Source organism: Anarhichas minor, unplaced genomic scaffold (assembly GCF_050575085.1).
Source record: "Anarhichas minor isolate MPS153535 unplaced genomic scaffold, ASM5057508v1 ptg000017l, whole genome shotgun sequence".
Taxonomy (NCBI): Eukaryota; Metazoa; Chordata; class Actinopteri; order Perciformes; family Anarhichadidae; genus Anarhichas; species Anarhichas minor.
In genome coordinates this window covers 11,023,452-11,049,700 of record NW_027466463.1, presented here as the reverse complement: position 1 = coordinate 11,049,700, position 26,249 = coordinate 11,023,452, and the positions used below count along the sequence as shown (strand labels likewise).

Genomic DNA, 26,249 nt, shown 5'->3' with positions numbered 1-26,249 from the left:
ACACTGTTGATTTATGAACAGTCTGTGCAGGTGATGAGCAACAGAAACGTCAGCAAGCTTTAATCAATGACAGCTTCTGTCAAATCCGGGACACATACAATACAAAATTCAAACCATTCATTTTTTATTGCCAATTCAAGGATTTCGTGTTTTTAATCAATTAAATGGATTCGTTTCCTGTTCACTTTTCCATGTATCAACTTATTTGCACAATTCTTGATTAATCATGCTGAGTATTAATAATACAAATTGGCTCACATACAGTTTTATGACAGAAACGGACAGTAGAAAATAAATCTGTATTATTGCACAGCAGCAGCTGGCAGGGTCACTATAAGGGGACAGATAGTCTTCCAACAGGTCTTCTGGCAGTTGAAGGAGTTAATATAGTGTTGATAACTGGTGTTGGTATTGACAAGATTGTGTTAATACCGTTAACAAAAAGTGCGGTGTGGTTGAGAGCCCATGCAGTACATACCCACACTCTGCAGGTGGGGCTGGTAGATTTCAATGCAGAGAGGTATGGGGCTTGCACATGGATGAGAAGTTAATCGGTATTGAGAGAGTGGAATAAATTGAACTTTGTGAAATATTTACGTTTGGAATACATACATTCTTTGTCAATATGTAACTGAAAATTAAAATACTTTGAAATACTAACCTGTGGCTCGATGTAATACAAGAATCACCTTTGATTTATAGTGACTTACCATCTAAGATAGTAACATGTGAGGACATGTTACAATTAAATCAAACCGATATTCTGCTGCTAGAATCGATACAGTAAATGCAAACACACAGCGAGATGTAAACACCTGCAACAAATGAGGCAACCAAACAGGATAATTTTTATTCCATTTATTTTTCTAATCTTACTTTCACTGCCTTACCTTTAAATTGTTCTGTTTTTACAATGACTGAAATTATAGTTCCCCAGTAACAATTAGGATTAGATCATTTGGGGGATCTTCAAAAATAATATACAGCTGTAACCAATACTGTTATAATTTATACATTTATCTGTGAAAATAGGAATAAATTTAACTTTTACAATTTCTCTTTTCTACAATATTCTCTTTTTTTTAATCTTCCCATGTCACATAATGGCAAGCCATGCACTACTCCAGTAGTGATGTTTGTGCCTTCAGCAAACCTTCTTTGGACACTGGAAGTGAGCGTGAGAGAGAGAGAGAGAGTGAGAGAAAAAGTTCACAAAAATGACAATTCATATTTACAGTTTAGGTTGTTTTATAATTATAATTTAATAAACTGACAGTCACGTGGTCAGTGCTTTCCCCCGGGGCTCATTGTGAGGTTAGTTTTCGAGGCAAAGTTTGAGACACAGAGGCACAGTGTTGAGACTAGCAGGACAGTTTCTGTTTCCTTTCAGGGCGAACTCTTTACATGAACAGGAGGAAGTTACCGAGAGATCACGAACCCCGATAGTTAAAATCACCAGTTAAACTTGCAACATCCGTCTTTGGTCATTTTGAAAAGCAGGAGTTAAAATGGAGAAATTTTGTTGGTTAAAGTGCAGTCACCTTCAGCTCTGCTAAAAGGGAATGTTTTATCAGCTCTGTGGTCTCAATGTCTAAGTTGTTCTGTTCCGTCTAGTTAGTCGCCAAACGCACTAAAATATGAAGCAGGGAGCGAATTAAGAGGAGTATGGCCTGCTGTGTTCAAGTGTCACCCAATTTCCTGTTTGTAATGCCAAAAGGATTCATTAAAACAAAAGAACGAAGAATTAAATCTGTCGGGGCAAACCTTCTGTCACACTGAAAGACAGGACGATGAACTCAGCAAAGCGTTGATATGAGGTTTAAGGTACCGCGTGTCGACATTGTGAGGTCTCACAACTTCACGAACGTAAACTATGGATATGATTTGTCAGTCAAAACGTGGGTCAAACGACTGCATCAAGAGATGTAGAATAAAAATCTGTGTTTTCATGCAGGGACCTGACTCCATCTGGGAAGACAACAGTAGAAACTGCAGACTCGGCCATCGGTCTAAAATCACAACCCTGAGGAGGTCACAGCAACGTCAGCGTTGTGGAAGAAGAGTGCCACGATCTCAACAAACGACCGCTCTGAGCAGGTCACATTCAAGCTGTTCAAAAAAAAAAAACATAAAAACAATGTCGAGTCACCAAAGACGATGCTTCAAACGTTTTCTCTCAAGTCAATAATCCTCCCACAGATTAATCCACCGTGAACTCATCTCCCCTCAAAAAAAAAACAATGTACAAAGATATATTCAGCAGAACAGATCACAGAGTGTGAGTCGTCGTTTGTGGCAAATGAGGAATAAATATCTGCATGTGATTTCAAACAAGAGAGAGAAAATAAAAATGAGAAAAACAAGATACTGTACACGCTACATGCTAAGAGAAGAATACAGGCAGCTGTCTCTCAGCATAAGACAAGAAGAAGAAATGTTCCTTTTCTTCCCGACTATAAAAATACCTAGAATCTAGAATGAGTGTAGAAAAAAACTTTACATGTACAAGTCATTTACATCCAAGGCCATTTTTCCATGGGAGTGGCAGGTGAAGAAGAGCAGTGACACAGATGTGAACAGGGTGAAAAATAGGATCTCTTCTTCGCATATTGGTGCAGAATGCCGTGCTGTTGGGACGAAAAACCCAACCTCCCAAGATTTACCCTTCGACTAGAAATCCGTCAAGACGTCTGGTTAGGTATCTTACGCCCAAAAGTCCAAAAGTGATGGCCGTGCGGTATCAGACCAAAATCAGTCCGTAACATCTTCGAGGAAACAGATGTTGATTCAGCAGAGGAAGTCAAGAGCAGATTTGTTTCATCTGCCCAATGTCCACTTTCTTGCCGAGCAATTATTGCCACTATTCAGCCATCTCTCTTCAGTGTTATATATATATATATATATATATATATATATATCTGGTCTGAGCTGCTGATGGCTGATAATACAATATGTAACTGAAAGTTTAACTCATCTTAAGACATGGCTGCAGAATGTAGTTTGTAGTATTCTTGAATATTTCCAATTCAATACGACATAAAAATTAGTGTGATGCGTTTTTCTTCTTCTAGTGGGATGTCGCCCACACACCAGTCCCCACTCTGCTGGTGCTTCAGTGGCAACAAATCCCAGTCACTCTCAGACGGGCTTCAAAACTATCATTTTTTTCGATTTGATCCCTTCAAAAACAATAATGAAATTAAAACAAAACTTAGTGCAAAGTACAACCATTTGATTATTCACATACAACTTGTCAAATGTCAGTATTCTTCAGTCTCGATAACATTTTTTTTACCGACAATAAATCACTTGTGCAGCGCAAAAAAAAAAAAGAAGAAGGGTCGGTTACCTGGATAAGCTTGCTCCCCATTACTTTCACTCAGCAAGAGAACACTGGAGTCAGGTGGGCTGCACTTAAAAACACGTGACTACAATTCCCAGAATCCCTCGTCAGTTTCCCTTCATGCTTCATTCAAGCGTTAGTATGAGCAAGTTATATTTTGTCAGTTAGAGCGCCCAGTCTACACTTCAGTGAGATCAGCTCGAGTTATGTCAGATGGTTTTTTTGCCAGGGAGTGATGGGAAATGTATTTTTATTTTATTTTCCACTTGAGGTTTCCAGCCCACCTGAGCTCCGGGACCCTGTTTCATTGTAAAACAAAAACAAAATGAGATGAAACACATTATAAACCACCCATGTTCCTCCATATTACTCGCTAGTGTCACCAAGCTGTTTTTTCAAACCTTCAAAGCTAACGCTGCGCAAAAAAAATAAACAAAACGGAATAGTCAAACACCTCTCACACACACACACACACACACACACACACACACACAAAAGAAACCCTCCGGGCATTTCTCATCATCCACCCCCTTAGAAACGTCCCTCACTTTGGGTTCACTGGAAAAACAGTTGAGCTCGGTTAAAGGACAAACTGTTGGAGGGACTGGTAGGCAGCACCGCACGCTTTAAACACATTAAAGACTAATTGAAAAGAGGAAACTGCCGCTCCACTCTCCTGCCCAGCGCTTCATACGGCTTCCTCACATTTGAGTAAAACACGATTCAGCCTGGGTCAGGAGATCACAGCCCACATACCTCCGCCGTCCCAGTTCACATAGTTAACATAGTTAACATAGCCTGTACGGCAGAATCAATGAATACTGGGATCACCTTTCACTTAAGGCCTGTCGGTGCTGTAGAATTGTCTGATTGTTGTTGTTTTTTTAGCTCAATCAAACATTGACACTTTGTTGTTGTTTTTTGGGACAGGAAGATGTTTCCCCCCTGGTTATGATACTGACCTCTTACACACATTAACACATTCACACACTCAACAAGGGAGACTCGGGTCCCTCAAACCAAATACATGGAGGTCACCAGAACCCAAGTGTGTTCAGGAAGGGGTTAACTCATACACTCACAGATAAGCACAGACTCGAGGGATGTCTAACTGAAAAATTGCTTATTCTCTCTGACAGCCATGGACTTCTTCAAAATGTTAAATCCTTCTTTTTTTGGGGGTGGGGGGGGGGGGGGGGGGGGGGGAGAGCTGGATGAGTTGAGTGCGTTGTTGTTTTTCCTACCAAAATTATTTTCACATCGTCTCCTGGTAGTTCTATTTTAGCCAAGTCTCCGATATTTTTAACAGCCCGAGGTGTCACTGTGCGCGGCCATCTGGCTGCAGCATGGTGTCTATTTGACCTCCAGGATGGAGGGGTTGCACTCCATGATGGCCACGATGATCTTGTCAATGTAGTCCTGGAGTCTGTAGTTGATCTCCTCCTGTTTGTGGACCGCCTCCATCAACTAGAAACAGAGAGACAGTGGGGTTAAAAGTGAAAACAGGGTCACGGGACAAACCCCTTGTTCCACAGATTCTTTCCCGTTTTCTAAAACCCACCTCTACGCGAGACACGTTGTTGATCTCAGCTGCCAGGGAGTCGGAGAAGGAGGCCGACATCAGGTTCTTGGCTCCCTGGATGCTCAAGTTGATGATCTGGCCGTTTAACTCGTCGTTCTGCTCTTTCAGGCTGCGGTTGTCCTGGAGAGTTGTAAACACGTCATAAAAGAACGGTACAGGCCTGATCCTAAAACATTCGCCCATTTCCGGAATGTGCGCGCTACCTGTTTGAGTCGCTTGATCTCCTGCTCCAGCTCGGCTTCGCGGGTCCGTGTCTGATACTCCTGCAGCCCCGCGCCAGGTGTGCGCCCTCTCTTTGCTTCAGCCTCCAGCTTGTAGAGCTGCAGGTGCTCGAGCTGTTTACGCAAGTCCTCGATGAGCTGCGGCGAAATAAATCAAGTCAGTTAAGTTATTAGGAATCTCATAACATAAGGGCTGCAGGACAAAAACCGGAACATTTAGTACATGACAAGGATGTTGTCAAACTCTACGCTGTGTTGGAATATTTTGAACGCAGAGTACTGTTTATTTTGTACATAGAGAAACCAGTCCCACCTCCTGAGTGCACTCTTTCTCTTTCTGGCTCTGGTGGCGCTCGTGGCTCAGCTTGTCGGCCATCTTCCTGCGGGACTCCGTCTCCTCCTGCAACTTGTCGGACATGGCCTCTGTCTCATCCTGCAGCTTCCTCTTCTCCTGGACGGTTAAAAAAAAAAAAAAAAGGCTGGTAAGAAATGGAACAACAAAAGGCAAAACAAACCAACAGACGGGATATTGTTGCTCTCACCTCCTCTAGTCTCTCGATGTTTGCTCGAAGACAAGGAACGCATGACCTCAGCTCACTGTTCTCCTCGTCCAGCTGCTGCAGCCTGAGAAACAAACACAGATACGCATCAGAACCCTACGTTACAGCCACAAAGGGGACACTGCTTGTTGAGAGTAAAGGACGCTGTACCACAGGTAAACGGCTTACGTTCAGTGGCAGGTTAGTGCCAGAGGGTGGCAGTGTAGAGCCACAATGAACGCATGAGACAACAAAAAGTGCAAACTTCTCAGGGTATCAAACACTGTTGTAAAGATCCAGATTCTTCTGCTCACCTGGCCTGCAGGTTTTCCAGCTCCAGCCCCCTCTCCCGCTCCAGCTTGATCAGGGCCTCCTTGTGACGACGGGTCTCCTGCTGCAGCTGCTCGTCAGCCTGGAGCTCCTGCTCCTTCAGCTGCTCCTCCAAGGCGTTGGCCCGGTGCACCAGGTGAAGGTTCTCCTGGCGCAGCCGCGTGTGCTGCTCCCCGGATGACTCGGACTCCTTTTCCAGCTCCGCCACTCGACGCTCAAGGAGGAGCACCTGGGGGAAAAGTGCATGTCTGAATGTTAGTAACGCAAAACATCCACATGTATTGTAATGCTCCTTCTTCCTTTAACAACTACTGTTAACAGGTGACAACTGTGGCAGCTCACAAGTGTAGATAACTGGAAAAGATGGATCAGATGAGCCCTCACCTTGTCTGTGATGTCGTTGTCAGCGAGCTCCAGGATGTCCCGCGTCAAGTCGCTCATGGTGTCCAGAGTCATTGAGCTGTTCTGGAGGAGATGTCTGCACATGTAGAGGAAACAAAAACATCAATCTCTCAGTTCACGTTTGAAAAACAATCATAGTAGGAATATAAACGTACTGAAACCAGAGTAGCTGTTTGGCTTACCTTGCTACTTTCTTGCTGGACAGCCTCTTGCCAGAACTGGATTGGGGGGGGGGGGACAAAACAACAGGAAAAATGGTCAGGAAGAGAAAAAGGATAAAGGAAAGAGACACCATCTCCTGGTATTCGTCCGATCCAACCCCCGTCCCTCTCTCTGCTGGCAGAGGAGCCCCACAGGAAACAGGACGTATTGAGCTGGTTCTTCACTGACTAATCACTGGAGTTTTGAAACTAAAGCAACAAGATATTCACACATCACAACAATCCAACACAAACACAGCAGCAGAGTCTGACAAGTGCTGATTTAGGATAAGTTTTGACCCATTACAGAGACTTTAAATGAAACCTAAAATAGGAGTTTTATAGATTTCTAAATTCCTGAAAGTGAATTCTGAAGCTCTACAATCACGACTTATTGCAAATTCAGTTGCTGAACAGATCAAATAGGATTTACGCATTACTAAGTTTCTGTAATAGAGCTACTGGTCAGTAATCCTGGATCAGCAAGTCTGTTCTGATAAAAGCAGTTTCTTTGAAGAGCTTTACTTCACTACCGGCGGTCATGTTGCAACAACACAAATGAAGCATGGGGGAAAATGACATGGAGAGCAGAACACACTGGACACCACTCACCTGTGATACCTGGGGTTATTATTTCAGACTTCTACAATCCGCTTATTGTCAGATGAGCAAAATGTTTGTTATGCACGAGTGACAAATCATAATTTGTACAGATGGCAACAATGAGAAGGAGCATGGTAGCCACTGAAATACCTTCAGTGAGTTTTTCCAATCAATGAATACCAAATACCATATTAACACACTGCAACTCACACACACAAAGAGAGGACTGGGAACAGTGGGCTCAAAACACACACCCACAAAATAAACCATAATGAATGTGTGAGAGTACAATGTGTAGCACACACCATGCCAGTACAACAGTGAGAACATGCATGGTACTGTTTCTAATCAGCACGGCAAGCACGTGCACACAGCTTATAGTCGGAGTGGGTTGTGAAGGGCGGGTTACCTAGTCATCTCTAGGAAATTGAGGCGCGTGGAGAGGTCCTCCAGACGACTTATTTGTTTGTGACACTGGCTACAGAAAAAGTCCAGCGCCTCCTCCCTGAGGAAGCTCTGAAAGCGGTCAGGGAGAGGAGCGGGTGCACTGGAAAGAGGAAAACAGGGAGGAAGAGGAGGAGGAAGTGGTGAGTGACGGACAAGAAGGGGTGCACTGAGGTGGGACAGGAACACCTCTGGGGGGTTGCAGGAGGTGTTAGTGAAAATACACAGGAGAGTTTGAAAGAGTAAAGGAAGACAGCGGGAGGGAGGCGTGAGAGAGACCGCAGTGTGGCTTCGATTTGTTTTCCGGGCAGCGTAAGGAGACATAAAAAGGAGATTTTCTTTCCCTGCTGCCAAACATTGTTGTCTATTCAACATCTTTGCCTAGGGTTGCAATTAAGTAAAAAAAAAAAAAAAAACTCTCCTCACATCACCTCTGCCAGCTGATTGTTCAGTCAGGGAGCGAGTCAGGTCTGAATTATGCAACACTCTGGCACAGCTTCCTGTTTACGTAGGCGGAGACAGGGCGTGGCTGACTTGGAGCGAGTGGCACTTGACGGTCGTGTGACGATGTCGTACCGAGCCATTTGCAGCGTGAAGGGTGCGATTGTTAAAGTAATGCTTGGAGCGCTGTGTGTGTGTGTGTGTGTGTGTGTGTGTGTGTGTGTGTGTGTAGTCAAAGAGCTGTGATATGTAAATCGATACATGTGTGGGCGTGTGTGTGTGTAGGCAGCACTGCTACATGAGCCAACGATGAGCACGATTTGCTCAAAAACACGGTGACGCATTCGGTCCGAGTGGGTGAAGTTTGTGGGATGCGGTAATATGTTTTTTGGGTATGATTTTGTTTTTTTGGGCCCAACCACCACCAACTTGTATGACATGTAATCTCTCACATACTGCATGTAATTCACTGACTTAATTTCGAGGATTCATAATCAACCCATATTTGTATTTTGTACATCCTTTGTTCACTTTGATGAATCCAGATTGCAAAGCATTTCTAACAGTAAGGTTGTTACAGTAACCTCTTATTTCCCTATTGTCAATGAGCTACAATAACAGGGCAGTTAGTTGTTAACAGCTTCCTGGCAAATCACAGAAATATCACCCGAGTGGGAATTACGCATTATCCGGCTTTTAGTCTCTGATGAAAACAGAGAGGAGGAGGAGGAGGAGGGAGGACAAAGATGACTGGGAAAAGGCTACAAAACAAATGAGTAGTACCACAGAGAGACGTGTGTTATGCATATGTAATTTGTCCCACTGTTAAAGTCTACCTGCGTCTGTACGACTGCAGGCCAGATGCAAAGCTTGTTATATACTCCGTCTGTCCGTCCCAGAAGGCTTGGCAACAGGCGCCTCCATTAAGACTTAACTTACATAACATTTACTCAGACTACTCGGGATCTCACAAGGGCAAATTAAAAGGAGGCACACTTTTAGAGCAGGATTTAGATAGATAGATAGATAGATAGATAGATAGATAGATAGATAGATAGATAGATAGATAGATAGATAGATAGATAGATAGATAGATAGATAGATAGATAGATAGATAGATAGATAGATAGATAGATAGATAGATAGATAGATACTTTATTCATCCCCAGGGGGAAATTTGTACATTTTGTAAATTTGTATTTAGCCCAATTATCCACATTTCTAATAAGCGTTGCAACAGTGAGAGTAAGACTGACGCAGTGAACTTTGTATACACTTCATTAATGTTCGCCCTTCGCCAGAAAAGGAGGCAGATAAGGGGCGGGAAGGACGTCTCCAGATAGCTCTTATCATCGTTCGACCTCGGTGTCTTTGTCGAAAGAGAAACATTCTCTCCGAAGAACGTAAATAAGGGCATTAGAACCTGGACAGCACAGCTGGGAATGTATCACTGTCACACCTCTTATCAGGAGGGGTTGATAAAAAAGAAAGTTATAATGACATCCACATCGTTTAAATAATCTTCAGGCGATATGACTTCATGCAACATTCGAGTTCAACGTGTGAAAAGTGTAAACGTTGTCTTTGTCAGAGGTCCTCATACCTGGGAGAGAGCAGGGAGGAGCCATTGATCTGCTCAGGCGGCTCCACGAGAGAGGAGTCGCCCCCCCCCTCGGTCCCCTCCACGCCGCTCTCCAGCAGCAACTCCGAGGTGTTACTTTCCCCGAAGTCCTCAAAGTGCTCCTCCTCTCCGCCGATGACCGTCACCAGCGAGTGGTCATGTAGCTCAGAGTTCAGGGAAAACCTGAAGGGCACATAAGAATGGATTAGTGTGAGTGTGTGCGTGTGTATACAACAACAGAGTAGTTACGGTCCGAGCCAGAAATAGAGGGAAATGTGTTTAGACCGGATAAAAATGGAGGTCTGACTGGGTATAAACAGCAACAAAACCACAATGTCAGCCAAACCAAACGAGGCCTTTTTGACATTCAAAGAAAATGCTATGGGACCTTGTCTGCAATACTGGATCACAAGTTGTTGGTGTTTTGGACCCAGAAGCCTGGAAATGACTAGAGCCTGCTGTAAAATCCCAAAACACGTACAATGAATCTCCCCCCCCCACGAAGAGCGCAACTGGACAAGTTGGACGATCGCTTGTCTTCAAAAGGTAATCTGTTAATTCACATTAATCCCAAACGTCTGCTTTGGCTGAAACTAAATGCTTTGTGCCTCGCTGGCAACGCTGAACCACGATGGGGCACATGTGAGAGGAACATGGTGGTAGCTTAAAGAGGGTCAAGCGTAAAACATGTTCTTCACTGCGCTGACAGAAAGTGCTGCGACTATGACTTTCATAACTGGTTGGTTATTTTAATACAACTGAAAGAAAACCTCTACAGGCTGGATCTGGAAGTCGCTGCTGTGAAGATTCTGTAAATAAAGTCTTTGATGCTCATTTTACAGGAAAGCTGGAAAGCCGGCCTTTCCTGCTGTCCAACAGGATGTGCTCGATGTCTGAGGCACACACAGGACGAGGACGTCCGAATCAGCAGAAAAGCTTGCCTTCTCAGCACACAATGGCAGAACCCCATTCTGCTTGTTTACAAGACAAATGACATTCATCTGTCCAACTTTAAAGCTAAAGCATCACCTTGATTTACAGAGTGAAAACCTAAAACTGTTACACATAAAAACAAAAAAAAAAGAAGCGGTCAGGCTGCAAACGTCTCCTTTTAAGCAGACAACAATGCAGTTTGAGCTGCCGCAACGTTAAATAAACAACCAATAGTCACTTACCCTTTACTCAGGCTCTTACTACGTGGCCCCATATTGAGGTCCCTCACGCAGAGGGACGGCGACGACAGCGAACGCATCTTTGAACGCCCTCCACTGCCCTGGCGTGAAAGCCGCGGAGCAACTGGAGTCACAACACCGGACAACCAGAGTGGAATCCTGAAGTTTCACAGGGTACACCGATTTAAAACAAAAAAAAAACACAACTCTCCAGCGGGGAGAAAAACAAAAAGGGGGTCTGCTTTTGAAAACGGGCAACGTCTGCGGTTCTAACGAGCTGCCTGTCAGTGCCACATGACTGACGCCGCATCGTACCGTGCCACCCGAAAGAACCTGGAGCTGCACCAGAAAGGCTGGACTGCGAGTGGGTTAATCAGATTTGAGGCTAAGCGACGGCCGACAGACAGTCCTGCTGACCGTCCGAGGGCCAAATGTGTGTGGGGACACGGGTAAGACAGGGGAGGGTGGGGGAGGCTAATCCTGTTACATTCTTAATCCCCAGTCCAGTGCATTTACTCCGACCCTTAATAAGGCTAAAGGTAGCAGGGCTAACACACGGCAAAATCACAGTTCACACATTGACCTTTTTGTTGCATTTACTCAGTCAACATGGAATCTCTGTGAGTAGCACATTAGTTTGAGACTTGGAAAACCCCTTAAAAGGTTCGGGCATGAAGAACATGCCCATATGTTTCATAGAAGCTGATACTCTTCTGGTGAACAGAATATAAATCATAAGAGTGTTGTTGTTCCCGTCAGCAGTGGGCAAGTGGAGGGGAGAGAATGAGATGAGCCCATGTCACAGGAAAAAAAAATAAAAAGGTGAAAAAAAAGAGCTAACTCAACACTTCCTGGAATTCAAGGCTCAATCATGGAATAGGAAGTCCAAACACATCCCCGTCAGGCAGACCGCTCCAAGCAGTCACCGAGCCGGACAGACGGGTCACAGCGTCAGCAGATAAGGCCTCGGTTCTCTCTGCACTTCCTCCCTTGTGTTGGCCCCGAGTGCTTTATCAACGAGAACATGCACGCACAGGCATAAAGACCTCATCTGCAGCAACTACCCGTCTTTAACAACAAGAGAATCTCCAACGCATCTGACGCAAATAAGACTACGTTCACATTGCAAGCCTGAGCGGTCAATTCGGATTCATTGCTCAGATCAGATTTCTTTTTTTTTTTTTTTTTGCCGTTTACGTGCACGAAAGACAATAACAACGACGTCACACGCTGACGTATGGAAGAAAACACGGAGGCCACTGAAGTCGGCGTTTACGGCTTCATTCGTAAGTTCAAAAGAAATCACATCAGCCCATTTGCAGGAGATTCAGAATGCAGCAGTAGTCAGGAAAGAGCAAATAGCCTTTTCTATTTTGACTGCTTTGAGTGGGCAGTGCTGGTCTTGATGGGGACTTGGATAACTGGGTACTTTCCAGTGCACAAAGTTAATTATATTAATTATAAACCCATGAACACAAGAGAAATCGACTGATATGAATCCAGGAAATATGAGCATTATTGGGCCAAACATTGTGATATTCAGACCGACCTATTTCCGCCGTCTTCAGGGTCGTGCAGCGTGGCCTCGATGCCGCTGTCCGTCTCCACGTCCTCGTGCATCTCGGGCGGTACGAGGGCCCCCGTGTCCTCATCGGTGAAGGTCTCACACTCACTGTAGGTGCTCTCCGAGCCCAGGTACGCGCTGTCCGTCACCTCGTTTTGCTGCCGGAACAAAAAAAAAAAAAAAACAGATCGAAGAACAAACACGTTACAGTTTGCCCATCAAGCAGTGAGCAAAAACCGATCTGAATAATTCATCGGAGGTGACCACAGGGCATGAACACAAAGAGAGTGTTACATACTGTATTATCTGATGAAAAGAATAACATGGCTCTAGAAAACTTTGCTCCAGTAAAGCAATACAAGTAGTGCCCATCAAGCTGTTACCATCATTGTAATGATTATTTCTGGCTCTAAAAAGTCATAAGGTGTCATTTCAAACCAGGATTATTTGCAATTATGTGAAACAAATAAGGCAGCGATCACACTTACAGGTTGATCAAACAGTGTGAAAAAAAAACCCAAGCCATTTCAAAGAGGGTCTATTTTGAATATTTATAGAGCCAGTAGTTCCTGACGCCAACTACCAAACAAATCGCAGAGCACAAACAGGCTTCAGAGACAGTCTGCTGTGATTCAGATGGCTGTTCCAAGTGAAAAACCTGCTGCATCGACACCTCTAAGCAACGAGTTCAAACTAAAAGAGATTAGTTTAGGCTTTCTGAGTAACAAGCACCAAATGCTCCACACAAAACCCACACATGCCAAAAAAAAAAAAAGAACATCTGAATGCTGTCAGCGACTAGAGACACATTATTAGATATCAAAGCTGTGAAGCAACATGAAGGCAAGGCAGGTGAGTCCTGCTGGAAAGCACAACGTACCATTATAAATGCAGCGTCGAGAGGAGAAGCAGGGCCCAGAACCATTCTCACAGCGACAGGGAGGCCAGCCTGCCGTGAGAGCTAATCACTACAAATGCCTGCTCACCTTCACTCCAACACAGTACATTTGAAAAAAAAAAAAAAAAGGGAAACTACTGTGACACTTCGTTCAGCTCCGCTGGGTGGACAGAGGGGAGGAGACAGAGACAAAGTCCAAAGAGTAGCAGAAGTCAGCTGTAATGCTCAATCAACCAGCGCTCTCAAGTTAGAACTGTCTGTGTCCGACTGTGAGCCAATAGAAGAGTAACATCTGTCAGTGCAGAACCTGCATTACTGTTGACGATTACGCTTGTTATTTGGTTCTATTTAGGAGTCAAAATGTGAGATGGAAATGTGAAATTTAGCAACGGAAGAAAATATTTATTAAAGGAAAAGCGTGGCGGACGGGGCGTTGCTTTTCTCTCGTGCCCGGCCTCAGCCTTACCTTGCCTGTTTTGAAAGCAAACAGGTCTAGAACAGCACGGCCATTGAGAGAGAGGAACCCTCCTCTGCCAGAAACTCGGAGGGGAAAAACAAGGCCATGGACACAGGTGTGGCGTCTACCTCAAACATAAACACAAACTTCCCCCAAAGAACTCCACTTACGAGTTCCAGTAAACAGCAAAGAAACTTTAATACACCTCTGGACCTTACACATTGTTAGTGGCCATTTTTTAGTCCAATTTGTCACATTGGAATAAAACATAAAAGGAGTTTATCGAGTGATCGTATGTAACTAAACATAACATTAACAAATGCCTGATTTAATCATGAAATCATCAACTCATGAAGCGGAGGGAACTCCTTTGTACTCATGACTGTGGTGCATAGGACTGCACTTCTAACCCATACCGAGAGAGGGAGCCGACACTGTGCAGAGTACAACCACTAAAACAACACTCGTAGCCCTGCACTGCTCAAAGTACACACAACAGCAGAAACGTTTCAATTTTGTGGGGCTCAGCAACAATGATGGTTAAATATACACAAGTTACAGCGCACAGGAGGAAACAGGAATCCCAGATATGCGGACCACAACTGTAAAAACACGAGTCCACTCGCATGTAAAAAAAAAAAAAAACTCGGGGCACATTCCAGCTAATTCAATATTTGTCAAAGAATACTCGAAAGCCTCGCCAGCCAGATGCTGTTTAGCGTCAGCCAAACCCCGGCGTGTTCAGCCTGTGGAACATTCACAGAGCGGTAATGATAGCCTCTGCAAGCCACTCGGTGAATTACAGTGGGAAGAGAGTGAGAGTGCACGCGGAGTTCAGCCCTGTGAACCTTCACACTGTGCTGCTGTGTGCAACCGATGGGAACCTAACGCACAACTGGACCACATACACACAACAGTAGAGAGAGAGGCTAAGCTCTCCTGTGCAGGGCCTCACCTCGTCGTACTCCTCGGGACAGCCCACAGCTCCATCGCCTGGACTGTAGTTTACATTGTAGAGCTGCGGCTCCGGACCTGCGCATATGAGAGGGAGAGGGGGGGGGGGGGGGGGTTTAATGTGTGCAGAACAAACAGATATAAAGTCAAACAGCAAAAAGGAGGCTCAACAAACACAAGACCGGCGTGAGCAGCACCTCTGCCCGTGTGCAAACAAACGAAGAAATGGAGAAAGAAGGCGTCACGGCAGAGTTGATAAAAAATGTAGCATGCTACTACTAATAGACTGCAAATCCACCGTTACACTGATTCATTATTTGGGCATTATTTCTGAAGCGCACAGAATGATAATGAGACAGCAATCTTGGATATTGCTTTTGTTCACGCCCCGCTCTCTGGTTAACGGTGTTAAAACGTTCATCTAAATGTCTGCTGAGATCTATGACGGGACCAAGGCCGCTCCATATCTCTTCATCTGAAGGCAAACGGGTGGCTGCTACTGCCGGCCTGTGAATGTAATCATGATACATCTCATACAGTATAATACTAATGTACTGTGTAATATAATTGCATTACAACTGAATGTTTTCACACATTAATCTAATCTAATAATAGATTACAATGCGTGTGTGTATTACAACCTCTCTAATCTACATTCACATGAGTTTACTCTTAATCATGAGGACATTTTATCTGACGTTCTTTCAGATAAAGTCTTCCATTTCTCTTTGTTTTGCAAAGGAATGAATGTAACTCCACTCTTAACAGTGAATATCTGTCTTTGGCGAGCTGATATTTCTGCCTGTAATGCGTTCGCTCGAGTACGCAATCAGCACATTTTAGAGTGCGAGTCCGAACGGCCCGATCACAGTCAGCAATCTCAGCGAGATGTGACCGTAAATATTATGTAACTTTTACACACTCGCATTTCAAGGCCTGTAGAATGTCATGTAATGAGTGAATGGGCAAAATAAAACAATAAAAAAGGACAAGAAGCCACCCATATCCAATTCAAATGTGTCAATACGGGCTTCTGTTGAGAGCACCTGCGATGTAACCTGAGCCAGACGAGATGGAGCCAGTGTGGCTCGTGTATCTAGTAAACAGAGCTGTGAATGGCACCCTGCTGAGAGAATAGAACACAAACAGTGTTCTCCGGAGCTGCCAGTACACCCAAAAGGGCTGCTGTGCCCCCCCCCCTGTCTTATGCAACCCCGTTGCTCCTCGAGACTCGTACACATCGCAGGCTGTTTAAGTGAAATGAGTCCGCACTGAATGGGAAGCCGGCTTCTGTTTTGATCGACACACCTGCAGTGTGTTGGCGTAATGTCAAAAATATCAGCGGACTGAGATGTTTTCTAGACCAACTGTTGTTGTTCCAGACATGCCACAGCCACGACAGGGGGCAAGGCATTTCCACGGCCTGCGGGCCTGTCTTTATTAAAAAGGTATCCCTGCCAGTAACAAGTGGCGCAGAAGTTAAGTTAAAAAGAAGGTGGAGTGCAATTAAGTTTGTATTGAAACTAGACAGCAGGTTGGGGGGGCTGATTACAGCAGAGGTGGTGGAGAACAGAATCTAAAATAAAACTTCAAAGAAAAAGAAAAAAAAGTGTCTCTCCGCTGCACTCCCCCCTTTTAACGAGCATAGTGGAATTCCGTCAGCACGGTGTGAGTGACCTGGGACGTTACAGTAGAGGTCTGTTCTTCGCACACCAATGTCTCCCAGCGAAACATATCTGAGTCACTCTCCGTATTTCTGATTACGCCAGGCGAGAGGCAGGAAAAGACAGGACGGCGTGTTACGGGAACATAATGATCCCCGGCTGGATTATGACCCATGACATCATGGTTACAGGATACGCGAGTTAGCCAAACAAGCCGCTGTAATATATAAAATGTAAAACAACATTTTATATATGCCCAAACAGGCAGGTCTGTGTAATCTGACTTTACAACACAACTCGTGACACGGCGGGTGAAACAGAGAGGACGGTAAATAATTTAGGAGAATAGGACTCTCTGCCCCGAACCCTCCCGCTCTGAGAGCTTGCCAATGAGCCCATGTGCCTGTGTCGCTCATGCTTTCCAGTGCATGACTTATTGATGGCGAGAGTAACCGGAGCCGTGCAAACCCAGAACGAGTGGGAAAGAGTGCTTCCAATCAATAGGCCCGTGGGGATTGAGGCAAGCGGCGCACTATCGCGGTGACGTCACCATTGAAAGTAATTTAAAGAGTTAGATTAGATTAGATTTACTGCTGAGGTGACCCGGAGACATAACAGTTAAGACAGGCTGATAAAATGTTTCCATTTGAAGGGGAGAAATACAGCGTATGAGTCCTTACAACTCACAGCATTCTTTTTAAGGCTGGTAAAGTGGAACAGGAGGGCGGCAAAGTGGTTAAAGAGTCCGGTTAGAAAGAATTTGGGTCGGTCTTCTGCCTCTTTTCTTTTAAAAATCCCTCACGTCAGCTGAGCGATGGATGGGAACACACTGTGTTGACGACAATATTCGGCGCCGTGGGGGACGCAGAGATGTGGAGATATTTAGTAGGTAGGTTTCACAGATCATTAAATGTAGAGCCCCCCCAGAGTCTTAACAGGCCAATTGAGTCCATAAAAGGGGAACACGAGATTCAACACACGTCACTTCCTACATGACATGGCAGGTGTGTGTTAAGACTCAGGACTCACCTCCATTGCTGATTGCAGAGATTCCGCGGTGGAAGTCTTCAAAGCTGATCACTCCCAGTCCACTGGGGTCCAAAAACTTGGTCAGATCCTTTACCTGAAGTACAAAAAGAAACATTCAAATATCATCAGTTCTGCCTAGATGCTTCCGGATGATGTCATAAATTCAGTAAGGAAACTACTTTACTGCAATGCTTTGTCATTGAGCTGAGCGTAAGCTACGTTAAAAACTACTAAGAACTCTTTCTTGGGGTCACTTCACTGACACGGCAGTTTTACTGCAGAATTATGTGAACTCCAGAGATTATGATTGCAGGAGCATGAAGTCAATAAAAAACGACTTCTGACCTCCTGAAGGAAATCATATTTTGCCGACATCAAGTGTTTTCTGGCTTTATTGGATTCAGGGCAAGAGTGAGTTTACCAGGATGTAAACGTGTGCAAAATACAAATGTTCTCGAAAGCTTTACAGACAACTCGTTAGCACCGGGGACATGTTTTTAGGTAATAAATGAACGACGCCTTGTAGAATCCTTCTTACATTAGACGTTACATTATCTTATCTTAAACGCACATTTAGTTAAAGGCATGCATGTGTTTATAAATGAAGCACTACAGCCTTTGCTGCACAGACACTTTGCTGCACTCAGCTGTTAGATGAGTTACATAGTTCACCTACACGCTGTATATTCCTGCAGTCAGTCACATGGCAACAGGCGGATGTGCACTTCAGTAACTACAGGACATCGGAGCGTAATCATACATTTAGTTATCTGGCTCCCAAAGACCTAACCTGGGTACTACATATGCGTCTGTATCGGTTATTGATGGCGCCGAGCAATTCCAATCTATTTACATAATTAATGGATGAAGTCAAATGTCATCTCTCGGGCTCCCTCCCAGCATTACACACCAACCCTGTTATTACAGTCAAATTTAAAGGCGTGCAGTAGCTGGGAAGGAGCCTGAGAGTATGTCGGGCGAGGTTTCTGTGGTTTCAGCTCACTTTATTCCTCGAGGAAGCGAGCACACACGATGTGAAGACGAGACTCACATTCTGTGCGTGTGTGGCTTCTGTCTTCAACACTTTTTTTGTATCAGTTACACATAAAAAACAAGTTGATCTGCTTAGAAACGCTGAGCTGTGACTCTGAGAAGGCTGAAACTCCAACAAACCCCGGGGCTTATGATCTGGGTTTGGTGAATCAAGCCCAGCTGTAGTTAGAGAGAGGAGGAGTGTGGGTTCACACTGCAACGCTAAGTTTAGCATGCGGATGCAGGGGCTCATCCAACTGCCATCTCTGACATGCTCAACCTTTCCATGCGGTAGGCTTGCTACCGGCCGTCGGCTGAAGGAAGGGTTGGTGGAGAAACCGGGTGTTTTAACTTGTGAAACTGAACTTCTGACGTTCGGTTGAGGTTATAGCGGTGGGTGTCAGAATGCAGCTTTCAGTTTTCCGCTCCTCAACGGAGCAGCGCAGCTCACAGGAAGTAGTGTTGTTCCATGAAGCTGAATCAGAAACACCTCTGCTAGGTGAGGTGATGAAAACTCAGGCGACGGAGAGATGAATCATGAGCGCCTGACTCTGACAACTTCTATAACATGCGGTGAATTATTATTATTAGTTATTGCGTCTGCAGTATGTAGGGCGGTGTACTGTAGTGACATACGACTTAACGGGCCGGATGAACCGCTGTCAGAGCCGAGGCAACCAGAGCACTATATGATGTGGAAGTGATCCATGGCCTACATCAGAGTTGTTAAGCTTTTTCAGCGGTGCCGGGTCCCTCAGGTCTTGTGAGCAAAGCCTTTTTGGCTATTCCTAGGTCTAACCTAAAAACTACAGGTGAATGGGATTATAATCCAGTTGTATTGTGGCCCCTGAGACCCTGGAAAGGCCTCTCCACAGCTGTTAAACTGCCCCCCCCCCCATGTATATTTAATTAACTTAATGTTGTTGCGTTGCAACTGCACCGGATTATCAATCTATGGTCTCTTGTTTTTGATTGTTATAATGTACATTTGACCTGCTGTCTGACTGCCTCCATTGTTTTGGGTCTCGCAACATGCTGTATAATTACAGAGTTTACTGGCATAAAAATGTACTAATAAAACTATTTTACAATGGTCCTAAAATGCAAAATCACAGTGTTGTATAGATACTGTATTATGTATTGTTACAGCCCAGAGAGACACTGTTAAGGCAGATATAAAAATAAAAATAAAAAAAACTCAAAGGCAACTCTGTCAGCCCCACAGCGGAGCGGAGCAGCGAAGGCACTGTGTGGTTTTTCTGTTTCCTCTATTTGTGTCTAATCAGTGGCGGGGCACGCCTGACCGCCTCCACACAGACCGCTGTTGTGCGTAACCCCATGGAGAAGAATACGCTTTTGGTGAGAGTCTTTCCCTGAGGGGGGGGGGGGATTTCACAATAGTTCCGAAAACAAAACTCCGATAACAGTGGTCATGTAAGCCTATAGCGGGGTTGGCGGTAGATGAAGAAGAATAAGGCAGAATGATCTTAGGGTATGAAAACATTAAAGCACACACATACGCAGACAAAGTGAACTCAAGAGAGAGGATGTTTCAGGCCATGGGGACATTCCATTGTGGATTAGAGGGGCAGTACATAAAAGCAGCGGGTGATGGGGAGGGAGGCTGGCCAAAAGTAGGTTGGGAGTGTAGACTGACACGAGAGACACGACCACAATGCGGTTCAATATGGCTTTTGTGCAGAATTGGGGTCAAAACCAGTGAGCGAAAGCAGTGAGCCGGGGTTAGAACGATCTTTTCAATCGCTGAATTCGAAGATTTGGCACATGCCTGCCGGACATTTCTCGTTTGAGGACGACGTCCGTCTTTCAAGACAATAAAAACTACAGTAAATCAGACGTTTACTGTAAGACTGACTTGACATCTAAAGGCTTCAAATCAACCTTCTAATAGTTGTGAATAGTGTAAAAAGGGTTCTGCTGAGAGAGATGTCCCAGGAAAGCACTTGTTGAAATGCGTTTAAAAGTTGACTTCATTTCTGCATTACATGATGCTCATATTCAAACCACAATGATGTACCTGTGTGTGTGTGTGTATGCACTTGGTCACTATCGTTCCCTGGAATCATTCTGGAGACAACATTTGCATGCTTAGCATACAAGCACCAGCCGAACACACATGCAAATACCTCCTGAATAACTTCCTGCTGAGGGTGACGGGTTGCTGGCATATTTGCAAAGTGGTACACAGTAATACACATGCCAGGCCTGCTCCTAGCCCCCAACTACACTATTGGAAAAGTAAATATAGATACTAAAATCGTACAAAATTTCCTCTTTTAGAGGAATAGCAACTAAAGTGTAAGAGTGTAACCGTTAACAAAACTTCCACTTGGCTTCCATCCCTACCGGCAATTTTAATTTTTTATTGTTTTAAAGTGTTATTTATGGATGTCCTTATGAGTTATGACCTATGTCCTTGTGGTTTTCTCCACCACACGGCTGAGATACTTGTTTTCCCACCATGGCCCACAGTATATTTCACTAATCTGCAGGCGTGGAGGCTTTTCAAACCACTTTTACCTCCAGAGGACTGAACTACGAGGACATATGAGGGCAAAGCGTATTCAATTATGAGAAGCACACATGTACTGCAAGCAGATATGAGAAGAGTGAACCATCGGCTACCTCGGCAGAAGAAACAATCTGACTTTGGCTGCGTGTCGGCCTTGTTAGATCAGACCCGACTTTCCCGCTGGTCCTTGAGTTCAGCTACCGAATGCCAAAACCACGGAAAGGTTTCATGCATTATGTAACATTCCACAAATTCTGAAGATAAATCCGTCTCCTGCGTGCTCACTTATTGCAAATGAGAAAGGCAAAACATGCCAACATGTCTCTCTCTGATCACGAAAGGAGGGAAATCTGAGAAGAGTTCCCTGCAAGAGCACAAATTTGCTCTTGATTCCAGATATTCGATCGCCAAAAAAGAAACAGGTAATCGATCTGCACAAATAAACAAATCTAAACAGCTGGAATCTAAACAGTACGGAGGAACAGTAGAAACGGATCACACCCATGGAATAAAACCATCTCCCCGTGTCATGTAAATGTCTCACCTTTAGCACTGCCTAGCAAAACAACAGGTGGAAATGATTTACATTACACTAACATGACAAAAGCTCTGCTCCTCTAGCCCTAAAACAAGGTCATGGGCAGTTAATTGGTGGATTGGCACCCAGACCATGGACTCCCTCTGACTCAGGGAAATACATTTTACTCTTAATCCTTCACAATTCCCCCGCTTGGGGAGCCACAGATACCTACGGCTAGACACGGGACGGGTCAGGGGCACCAGGGGCGCTTTGAACCGGGAGGGACGGGATTAAAAAGGGTTAGCGAGCCAGCGTCACACTCTGTGTGTGTGTGTGTAGTACCAACAACTAAGCATCATCACCCAAAGGCCTTGCTCAAAGTACCTCAAAAAGAGTTGTAATTGAGCTGGTTAATATATTCTTTAATTAAACATGTTGCCCCCCCCTCCCGTCTAAAATCAACACAGGCACACATACTGCAAGTATCTTATCTTCATGAAGAAATAGAGATCAATAAATGAGTTTAAAAGAAGATATCTCATACATGTTCATCAGGACAGTTCTGTGTGTTGCAGCTACCGGTTAGGTTGCATCATTGTTTGCATTTTACCGTTATTTGCAAATGGTGTGATCACTTGCTGAAGCTCAGTCAGATTCTTGTAAACAAATAGATACAGACGGGCAGGTCTGACAGGAAAAGAAACTGACGTCATTGTTACTCCGGGGCACGTGAGACACGTGTCAAATGTGTATATTGTGAATTTAACATTTCCGGTTGAAGACTAGACCAACACCTGAGCCTCAAAGGAGCTGGGTAATAGAGTTTAGTTAATACCTTTACATAGATTAAATAACGACAAACTCTAATGCAGCAAACAGCCTCTCTTCCCTAACCCTTTCACTAAAGGGCCGTGAGCAACACATGGGCGAGGGTCATGTGGGTGGAGGGACTTCTCCAGAGATTATCCCCAAATATGCAAATGAGACACTGAGGTTTATTTATTTTTTTTTTTTTTTTGACATATGGAGGAGTGCCGGGCCGGACAGAATTCATTACAGCCAATATGCTTGACAGATTTATCTGGATGATAACCCAAATCCTGACTCTTGGACACTCACCAAATATAGCTGACCGACTAATCCAGGCATGGTTTTAACAATACGCACGGGTATTAGCCAAATCTATCACATTGATTGTACCACATTGACTCACTTTACTTTTAAAAATAGTGACTTGCAAATAGATTAAGATCCTAACCGACTTGCAATGCTGATAGCAAAGTGACAGACAGATTTCAGTTCATTGAATTAAGCAGGCTTTTTTTGCAAGAAGCTCTCTCTCTCTCTCTCTGAGGTTCAGCAGAAAAATCTATTATAAACCATTTATATGGTTTTACACAGAGCGTCACTCAGCATGCATTACCCAGAGGCTGCTGCTGCTGCAAGCTCAAAAACAAGGACATCAACAGAAAAATAAGGCATCTCACCTGATCGGCCCCGTAGGCGGCAGCAAACTCCATGAACTCCTCGATACGGACGAAGCCGTCTCCGTCCTGGTCTAAAGCGTCGAACACAGCTTTCAGCGGGGAGACGTCTTCCTCCCTCGTATCCACAGCCGAGACCATTGGCAGTGAGTCATGTACCACCATCTTAGAGAGAGAAATGGTCTCCACAGTTTGCTCACTAGTCCATCCGGCCTCAGAAGAAGACGTGTGTAAATCCGAAACAGAGAAATCAAAAGAAGCCACTTCGTGACAATCTGCTCCTTCGAGCCGGTTCCCGTCCGGCAACCTCTCCTCTTCCCTCTGTTCGGTTGCTGGATCGGGAACGCCTCCATTCTGGACACCCGGCCGGGGTTTCAAGTCCCAAGTTTCCTCGTCGTGGACCTCGTCCGCGGTCGAGCACGGGTCCAACGCCATTGCCTCATTCCCTTGATTTTGGGCCTCAGAACAAATATTGTCCTCCATCAAATCCGCAGACTCATTCTCCACAGAGCAGGTCTCAGTGGTGGAATCACCCTGGACGAAGACATCTTCAGCCAGAGGCACCGTCAGCGATGGAGGTTCAGCTGATGAAGGTTCGGCTGACAGACGCAGAGCAAATGAGTCATTCTCACCTTGTCGCTCTGAAGTCACACTTCTATTTACAGTCGCTCCCGCGTGATCCACCTCCGACTCCTCTGCTGATAAATCTAACGGCACACCTGTGCAGATAACAGCGGGAGGACTGTCGGGACGCAGGCTCAGACTGCCGTCACAATCTGGAACCTCCAGGTCCAACAAAGGCACAGATCCTTCGCAGAGCTCCAGCAGTGTGTGGACTTTGTTGGGTGGGAGGCAGTTCTCAGGTAAACCTGGCTGGGTAGAGCTCCAGGTTGGAGGCAGATCAGTCACTTGATCAGGGAATAAACCTGTGTCTCTGGTTTCAAGTGACAAAGTCTCCCTCCCTGCCTCCTCCTCCTCCTCCTCCTCCTCTTGTGACAGGTCTACCAGCTCCTCACTGACACCCTGTGGGTTCGACTCACCCGAGGAGTCTGGGGGGAGACAAGAGAGTCCATTCGAGAGGAGGTCCACCAACAGTAATGGATCCCCTGTGTTGGTAATGTCCGACGGAGAGGCTGGCACACTGAGCCCCATTAGCTCAGCCTGACTACTGAGGGTCTCCAGAGGGCCCTCCTCACGGGCAGAGCTTTTTCCAACCACATCAGTGAGTTTGGGAGAAAATAGCCACGACAAAGTGCAGTCACTCAGCTCATCAGGTGGCTTTTCTGTGAAGGACTCTATGTGAGAAGTACCACGGAGAGGAGCGTTGGGAGTATTGGACTGATCTCCCTCAAACTGCAAACCTCCACAGGAAAGATCAGAGATATTTATTAGGTCGTCCAGCTCTACTACCGGCTTGTCCTGGTAAACGTTTTCTTCTTCTTCACTTTGTTGGAATGTCTGCTCCTGGTCGCCGTTTCTGAAATCCAAACCTGTCTGGCCACCCTTGTTTTGACCGAGCTCACCTCCATTGTCTGAATCCAGTGGGTGAAATCCGAGAGGAAACGCATGTTCTGACTCCCACTGTGTGAGCCCCAAAGGGCCAGACAGGACGGTCGCTTCCATTTATACTTCTGTGATCCACTTTACACAAAGCTGGTGTACTATCTCACTGCTGTCGTCGAGATCCAGCTCTTACACTTTAATGCCATGTTGTTAAACGGCATCCTGCAAGCATTGATCAACGTTAGGTAGGGTTTAGAAAACAGTCAGGCAACGGATTAACAAATACTATTTGTTGTTTTAACTCCAGTAGCTGTCATCCACATCTTGGCAACAATGTAACGGAAACTCAAAATCCATTGTAATGTCTTAGCCTCGCTGACGTGTGTTGACCTACTATGTGCCTCAGCTCTGTCCTCAGATCCACGTCTGGTTGATGCCAAATGGTTCAGCTTCAGAACATCCAACGTCAACATGCTTCACCTCGGTCTGGAAGCTGACAAATCACCGCGATAAAGTCTCAGAAAACCACTGACAGCATCTCTTCTCGTGAGCCAATTTGACAAATAAGTTAACGCGTTAAGTCGCCAGTGTATGTCAACATTAGCTTTCTTAGCCGATTATCCGATTCTTATCCAGCGCAAGCTAATTTGCCGAGGAAACGATGCGGGCAGACCTGGAACCTAAATAAACCTCGAGCTATAATGTTAAATCTCTCATAACGACACGAACAGTAATAACCTCCCACCGAACGCATGATAGCAACCAGCGTTAACTCCTCCTTCGAGCATCCCACTTCTTCCGTGCCATTGGCCCAGAGACGCTGCTAGCTGACTAAGCTAGCGAAATTAGCCTATTAGCTAGCTTAACGCGCGAGCCAGTCCGGCTCGTACCCCTTCCCGCTGAACGTAACCGAAGAGCAGCCACGCTATCCCGCCGTTTAAAACGCAACTACGGACACTGTCGCCTCCGCGATAGTCCACGGTTATGTCTTCATTTTGAAGCCGTTTTCAAAGCGACAATCCACCTGTGTGTCCGCCAGCAGACAGGCCACACGAGTGACGAGACGAAACCTCTGCAGATTCTTCTAGCGTCCTCGTCTCACAAACACTTCAGTCCCAGCGTCCCTCCTCGAAAGCCAGTGGTGAAAGAAAAAGGGGGATGAAATACGAGCAAAAAGCTCCATCATTTGGCCGTCAGTCCACCTATGTTCATTACAGAAAGCTCTCGCATCAGCATCAGCAGCGTCCCATCCTCCTCCTCCTCCTCCAGCCGCATACACAGCGCTGACGTTTCACGCAAGCGTACAAAACACCCCGCAGTATCGGGCTTCAGATCGGCTATCGAGCGGTCCTAGTGTTGGTGTTGGTTTCAAAACAGTGTCCTGCACTCATGTAGACATGTTTTAAGTAAGCAGCCCTTCACACAGGTTACAGTTCAGGGTCTGATATAGAGGAGCGCTCAACTGCTCAATGACATCACAGCAGTAGATGTTTGCAAAGGGACCGTTTCTTTAAGCGTAACTATTATACAACACATGAACCAATATGAAATAGTTGGAGAGCTCAAGTGGACAGATATTTATTATTTTGATGAAATAGTGACTGTTGAGTGGTTGCAATTTGAATGTTTTGGCGCCCCCATCTGACCTGCAGAGGGTTGTTTTTCTCTCTCTCTTCAGGTTTGCATGCTGCATCTCATTTAATCCTTCAGAAC

At 45.2% G+C, this 26,249-nt stretch overlaps 1 protein-coding gene across 4 annotated transcripts; it reads right to left on the bottom strand.

Annotated features, from left to right (window-relative positions):
• Positions 1-843: 843 nt before the first annotated feature.
• rab11fip3 (RAB11 family interacting protein 3 (class II)) lies at positions 844-25,814 on the bottom strand. 4 transcript variants are annotated; one of them, XM_076093560.1, is made up of 15 exons: positions 24,931-25,814; positions 23,037-24,758; positions 17,465-17,558; positions 14,773-14,849; positions 12,448-12,620; positions 9,709-9,909; positions 7,630-7,767; positions 6,600-6,635; positions 6,400-6,493; positions 6,000-6,244; positions 5,689-5,770; positions 5,460-5,597; positions 5,129-5,284; positions 4,905-5,045; positions 844-4,810 (listed from the first exon to the last, which is right to left on the bottom strand). In XM_076093560.1, the coding sequence occupies exons 2-15, from the start codon at positions 24,654-24,656 to the stop codon at positions 4,697-4,699; spliced, it is 3,309 nt and encodes a 1,102-aa protein (XP_075949675.1). In that variant the 5' UTR covers positions 24,657-24,758; positions 24,931-25,814; the 3' UTR covers positions 844-4,696. The 4 variants fall into 4 exon arrangements, with proteins under 4 accessions (XP_075949675.1, XP_075949674.1, XP_075949676.1 ...); XM_076093559.1 differs by having other exon boundaries at positions 23,037-25,814; XM_076093561.1 differs by lacking the exon at positions 7,630-7,767 and having other exon boundaries at positions 23,037-25,814.
• Between the last annotated feature and the right edge of the window lie 435 nt (positions 25,815-26,249).